This window comes from Lycium barbarum, chromosome 12 (genome assembly GCF_019175385.1).
Source record: "Lycium barbarum isolate Lr01 chromosome 12, ASM1917538v2, whole genome shotgun sequence".
NCBI classification, from domain to species: Eukaryota; Viridiplantae; Streptophyta; class Magnoliopsida; order Solanales; family Solanaceae; genus Lycium; species Lycium barbarum.
In genome coordinates this window covers 93,428,897-93,436,170 of record NC_083348.1, presented here as the reverse complement: position 1 = coordinate 93,436,170, position 7,274 = coordinate 93,428,897, and the positions used below count along the sequence as shown (strand labels likewise).

Here is a 7,274-nt window from a genome sequence, read left to right as displayed (position 1 = left end):
TGGCTGGGATTAGGGGCGGCAAAATCAGCTTAATAAATCAGGATTTTGGGGATACACTTAGAGCCGTTTGGATTAGCGTAAAAAAAGTGACTTTTAAGTATAAGTATTTAAGGGACTCTTTTAATGCAGAAAACTATTTTATAAATAATCAGTTATGTGCTTGGATAAAAGTGTTAGAAGCTGAAAATAAGTTATTTGATGTGTTTGGTACACAAGTGTTGTTAAGCATTTTTTTTCTGTCAAAATGCTTGAAATACCCTTAAAGCTGATTACTATAAGATTTTTAATTCTAAATTGATTTAAATTAAAATATAAATTAATTTTAATTCAGTTTCAATATAAGCTGATTATTTAAATTAATTTTATAAATATATGTTATTTTTAATTTTAACAATATATAATTTGGATAAATATTGCACCATAATATAAAAAAATTTAAGGATAAAATTAATCAAAACTACAATTAGCGTGACGAACCAAGGAGCGTACGTAGAACTCAACGAGAGCGGCGCGAACTTGACCGATTTCCTTCTCAAAGTTTTTCTTCGGTTAAAACAAAGAGGTCATCTGCCAAAACTGAAGAGAAGAAAAACAGAACTAAAATTGCTAATGTAATACAGATCCGTGATCTCGCCATTTTTCTAATAGCTTCATAGCTTTTTTTCTTCTTACTTCCTCATTTTTTTCAAAAGCAGAGGTGTATATGGTAAAAATCGGATGTATGCAAGACTGGTGAGATCGAGGATGTTACACCCCGCACTTTCAGAAAATGAGAATGACATGTACATCACCGTAGCAACGAAGTATCGGAGATGTCCCATGATGTTTTGGAAGATACAGGTCATGGGAAGTATGTAACAACAAAATAAAAAGACAAATTACGATCTCGTAAGTCGTAATCGGGAAAGAGTATTTTGAAACACGAGAACATGGCCATTATTAGTATAATAAGTGATAAATATCATGTATGGAGAGTTTCGGAATATTTCGAGATCGAGCGAATTGAAGAAAATAAGTTCGACAAAAATTTGAGAAATGCTGGAAAGATTTTTAGTCAGATTTGGAGGGGTATATATCCATGTATATTTGGAGTTTTAAGGCTTTTCAAAAGCCTAAAATGAAGTTCATCGAGTCTAGTTTGTAATTCAACAAACCTCTTGTTGATAAGACCTCGGAGTAGAGAATTATAGATGTTACAAACTGAACTGTCGCGCAGCTACAGTACCGCTACAGTACTGTAGCTACAGTACCGTCGGCCCAATTATAAAAAGGGGTTAAAACCCCATTTTTCTTCATAAAAACCTTCCAAAATGCTCTGAAAATTATACACAAAAAGGGGGCTTAAATCTCTCATAAAATTGAGGATTTTGAGTGAAATTTGAAGCTACGAAGTACTAATCGAAGTCCGGGCAACGCATAGTCACAAATATGATTTCATTTTGGAGTTGGAGTGGCTTGTAAATGAGTAAATTTTGAAGATTTGGCTACTTTCATGAAAAACAAGGTATGAATTGTTGAATCTCTATCTCTATCAATATGAATTAAGAAATAATGGCAAGAATAAGGTGATAGTTTGTTGTATTGATGTTGTTGATTTGTGGGTTGAGATTTGAAGAGAAATTAGATGAAAATACACATATATATATATCTTGTAGGATGTTAGTATTAATTTAAACTTCTTTATGGAATAATTTGATATGGGAAATGATTTTTATTGATGTTGGTATTGTTATTGTTATTCTTATGAAGTTGGAAAGATTTTGGGTGGAATGATATATTAGTGGGCTATTTTGAAAATTGTGTGGATCGTTTAAGGCATTCTTGAATTGATTATTGAAGTTATAGCATGGTTATTGGTTGGGTTGTTGTTGAATTGGGCCGAGCCATATTCTCGGGGGTGGCATAATTACAGGGGAAATGCTGCCGAAATTTCGGCAGACAAAGTGTTACCTTAAAGAATCAACTTCTAAAGGCTCTAATCAAGTTTTGGTAAACATGACCAATTTGTAGATTTTGGCGGATTTGCGACTTGAATTCGGGATAGCATACGGAGCAGCAAGAGGTATGTAAGGCTTCACCCTTCATTCTATGGCATGTCTTAGGCATACTAGGCTGGATACGAGCCTCAAGGACAACTCCATTCTCCGGAATCCGCACCTAAAGTTTCCCCTTTTTTTTCAGTAGAATTGAACTAAAAAGTGTGCAAATGATGGAAAGACCTCTCAAACCCCTAGAACTTGCATAAGTGGGACCCGATTACCCTAGGACCCTCACAAGTAATGACATGACACGTAATATATGTAAATCATATACGTCACCCCATCCGGCCCGAGGTGGGCCCGCTACTCTCGAATTTTTCCTTACAGTCTTGCTTGACTTACTTGAAGTGAATCCAAAGGGAACCTTTGATCCCGATTTCGTTACCAAATGATAAATACTATGACTCCTCTAACGAGGGCACTTCCATGACGATAATGATAACAATGATGTTAGATAAGAGAATATGCCTATGATACGTACTACCGGAACGACTCTATGACTAAGATGACTAAGCTAAGTATCTTATGTAAACATGAAAATGATAAACTAATTTTTGAATCTTATTTATATTTCCTAGCTATGACTTTATTTTCTAAAAGATTTCAAAGTCTATGAACTGTCATCTATGATGCCCCGATTTCATTCTACGTTTACTTTAATATTATTCCCCGTTGGTAGTCTCACCTTAAAATACTCGTTCCTTCAAGGTGAGACAAAGCGGTCACGAGTATTCTATAATATAATCGGAGGTCACTGACCATTACGTCACTCCGATGACTACATGATTCTTCTTTGGGCTTTCCTGCGTGCCTATGAGACATATGTATATAGGATACGTAAATGCATATAAGACATGTAAATGTATGTAAGATATGTGTATATATTTTTAAAACATGCACATGACGAAAGAGCTAGAGCGCTATAGACGCTGATACATGCACATGATACACGTATATGTATATGATAAAAGCACCAGAGCGCTATAGACGCTGATGTACCTACACGACACACGTATATGTATATGACAAAAAAGCTAGAGCGCTATAGACGCTGATATATGTACATGATATATGCATGTGTATACGGGGAAAATGGAGGGCAGAGCGTTATGAACGCATATCCACCTGATCAGTTGGCATTACATGATATGATATCGTCCCGGACGCGGGATGTGTATATTTATGGTTAAATGGATCGGCTGCCGACGCCTCGGCAATATGAGATGTCCTATTTTATATGTATATGTATATGAACAAGGAAAGATTCTTAAAGGAAAGCTAAGTACGCATAGCACCTGCCAAGGGTATATATATATATACAGGTTATGTTTCTACCTCATGACATGTGCTATTGTTCTCTTATGTCGTTATTTCCGTTTTATACTTTCCGTATGCTACTATTCATGCCTTACATACTCGGTACACTATTCGTACTGACGTCCCTTCTTGTGGACGCTGCGTTTCATGCCGCGCAGGTCAGCAGACAGGCGGATTTGATCCTTAGGAGCCTTACCAGCAGTGTTGACAGCGCTCCAGTTATTCCGGAGTCTCACTTCTGCGGTACTATTTTGTGTATGTATATTCGGGCACGGCAGCACCCGACCCTTTCTATGTATAAGTGTACTATGTCTAGAGGCTCGTAGACAGATATGTACAGTCAGTTAAGTACAGTTAGGTATATGGTGTTTTTGGCATGCTAATGTTGATGTATAAGTGATAACGAAGTTTATTAGTCTATGTTCAGAATGACGCCGCTAATGTTAATGTTAAAAAAAAAATGGCTCTGTTTACATGGCTTGCTAAGAGGTAAAGGTAAAACGATAGACAAGGGGTGCTCGGTACAAGTATCGGGTACTCGTCACGGCCCCTAGTCGGGTCGTGACAGAGGATCGGGGATAAGAAGAGACAGGCATGAGCACCGAGTCTTTCCTTCGGACTGGTGGAATTGCATCAGCTGCGGCTGATCTAAGAAAAGTGAAGCAAATCTGTTTGGTCTGGTATCTCCGGACCAAACTCCGCATCACAGCCAGTCCGGTTTCTCCATGACCGAGTTGATCGTGACCGTTAGTCCGGTTTCTCCATGACCGAGTTGATCGTGACCGTTAGTTCGGTTTCTCCATGACCGAGTTGATCGTGGCCGTTAGTCCGACTAATCAGTTACAAAATTGTCACGCGTCAAGATTGTTCTCTAACATTGTACCGACAACCGTACGGGTGTCAGACCGTATGGCTCAACCTTATCTTTTTAGGTTTTCTTTATTCTAAAAGGGGTTTTTTGTTGTATGCAAGGCCCATAAGTCAAAACTATAAATAGAGGACATTTCCCTACTTTTGAGGGGTTGACTTTTTGAGATCCATAACATTGTAATAGAAAATATATACATTGAAGCTTTCTCTCTCTCTCATTTTTCTTGTCCGAACTAGTGGAGTTGGGTTTATTCATTCAATATATTCTTAGCTTAATCATCAATATTTACGTATTTATTCAAGTTATTAACACATATACTCATATATACATACCATTGCACACGAATCCATATATACATTTCACATAAACAAAAAATAGATTAAAGTTTATCTACATATCTTATACTTCACTTACAAATTTAATTGACTACCTAAATCCGGGATAAACAAGGGGAAGAAACAATAGATTGACCAATGGCTCCTTTTAGAATTTATAGGAAGCGCTTTTGTCTTGGTACATGTTTTTCTATTTTCAAATCAATCTATAGTAAAAGGGTGAATGAATCAATCTATAGTAAAAGGGTGAATGAAACAGTGGTCACCGAGAAAAGAGGGGAAAGATGATAGTTTAGGGTTTTTAATAGTGAGGGTAATATTGCAATTGGAAGAAAATATAAGAGATGAAAGAGTAAAATGATTGGTCAAATTAAAATGACTTTAAACCAAAAAAAATAAAGTTGGGGTAAATCAATTTCTTAATTTTAACTTATTTTAAGCACTTTTTAACTTATTTTAAGTTGTTTTCTATTTTGCCAAACACCTCAAAAAGTAAAAAATGACTTATATGACCAGCTTATAAGCCAATTCAAACGGGCTCTTAGAATAGTTTTTGAACCGTTTTGATCCTTAAATTTATTTTAAAAAAATGATCAATTTTGATTTCATCCAAAATTTAACAAACATTATTTGTTAAATTTAATGAAATTGAAAAAAAAAACAATTGTATCTCAAATGGTGAATGGTTGAAATTTAATAAATATTTGAAATCGAGAGTTGTGTTTCAACATTTTGGATTATCAATTTTCATTTCTGCGGTCAATATTTTAAGACTTTTTCAACAACACTTTTTCAAGCTTGCAATAATGATAAGTTTTTATATAGTGTTTTAATTTACTCTACTAAATCTTGACAAAGTTATTCAACATCAAACAATAACTTTTTTCTCTTGTGAAAATCTTGAGAAAGAAAAGAAACTGACAACTATCCAACCAAAATTTGAATAAACACCAACTTTTTCCTCTAAGACTTTCCCAAAACATTGTCCAAAAATAGCTATAGTACTTTATATATAAAATGCAAGAAAGAAAGTGATTTTTAATGATTTGGGGATTGGATATTTTCTAAAAAAAAAAAAAAAAAAAACTAGCACACTACATGTTATAAAAATTAATTTATACCATATATTTACATCAAATCAAATCAATAAATACATGATATATATTTATATGCATATACTTTTTTTTATTGATAATTAATAAGATCTATTTTTACTATATTAAATCGCTTAATAAATTGAGTTAGATTACTTATTTGTGTAAACACCCTACGTGGTTTCCCACCACATATAGGAAGCAATAGAGAGAGTAATACAGACAGAAACACTTGGCAAACGGCACCGTTTGGTCTTTCACAGCACAAGAGATCCATCACACACAAATATACACAACCCTCGCTTTAGTCCATCGCACATTTCGTTCACTTGGCCAACAACGATACGATGCCGTCCGCGAAACCCTTCGCGACCGCCGCCGGCGCTCTACGAGCCCGTCTTAGTTCGGGCCTTAAAACCAGAGGAGGACACGGCCCGAACCCATTTACTACTGCGGGCCACCAAGATAGGCCCAATGGATACCTATTCAACCGTGTTCCACCGCCACCTGGACAGTCCCGTAAATGGGAAGATTGGGAACTCCCTTGCTACATCACCAGCTTTTTGACTATCGTTATCCTTGGTGTGGGCCTTAATGCTAAGCCCGATCTTACACTTGAAACTTGGGCCCATCAAGAAGCCCTAAAACGCCTCGAACTTGAATCCCCTCAAATCCAGTCCGTTGATGCGGAATGATCTGTGGATCTGTTTGGGTATGCCCTTTTTTGGATTTTCAAATTAGGGTTTCGATAAAATGGGGATGCTTTTTCCTTGTTGATAGTTTGTGTTTTTTTAGAAAGTTGGGAAATAAATGTTATGACTTGACGTTTAAGTGTAGACTTTAAATTTGAGCTTACTGTTTTATTTTGTTCAGTTTTGATGAAATTTTGAATGCTGAAGGTGCAGCAATATGGTACTATTATGAAATGACAATGGTTGACTATGTTATTCCTTTTTTATTTTCACCTGTGGATGTGTATTGGTTGCTTTTAATTGTGTTTAATAGTATGTTATAATTGACGTGATTAACACCTTAGTTTGTGTGTCATTTGAGAAGGTTCAAGTATGATGATTGTGTTCAGACTAGTTAAATATGGGTGATTGCGTTCAATTGATCAACTATGCCTCTATCTCGAGCTTGGTTGTGTCTGCTTGCCTGCTTTGTTTATAGCAAAAAGAAAACTTGCTTAGAGCAAAAGGAATTGCGGGATAACACGAGCTACGTGTGTTTCCTACTTATTCATCCGTTGGCTGTGGTCTAAAGACTGCACTAGGCAAGAAGACTACTTTAAGCGAGATGAATCATTCTTGTTTTAAGGTTCATTGTCTAGATATAGAGGGGGCAGGGGGTGCTTGTTTTAAGGTTCTTTCTCTAGCGATTGAGTTTTGTTGTTTGGGTTTTTTTTGGGGGGGGGGGGGGGGTAGTCTTGCCTATTGGAGTAATGCCACTTATTTTCAAGTGTTCTAGCTACTTGAGATAAGATCTCATAAGAGGTTATCTTGCCTTTATAGGTTGATCTCTCTTTATTGTAGTAAAACCCTTCTACATACTACTTGAGAATTGAGATATTATGTTTCTGAGAAGTAATCTTGTCTTTCTATGTGTCGGGTTAGCATGC

At 36.1% G+C, this 7,274-nt stretch overlaps 1 protein-coding gene across 1 annotated transcript; it reads left to right on the top strand.

Annotated features, from left to right (window-relative positions):
- The first annotated feature begins 5,863 nt into the window (after positions 1-5,863).
- LOC132623239 (uncharacterized) lies at positions 5,864-6,614 on the top strand. Its single transcript, XM_060337970.1, has one exon. The coding sequence runs from the start codon at positions 6,004-6,006 to the stop codon at positions 6,349-6,351; it is 348 nt and encodes a 115-aa protein (XP_060193953.1). The 5' UTR covers positions 5,864-6,003; the 3' UTR covers positions 6,352-6,614.
- Positions 6,615-7,274: the final 660 nt, after the last annotated feature.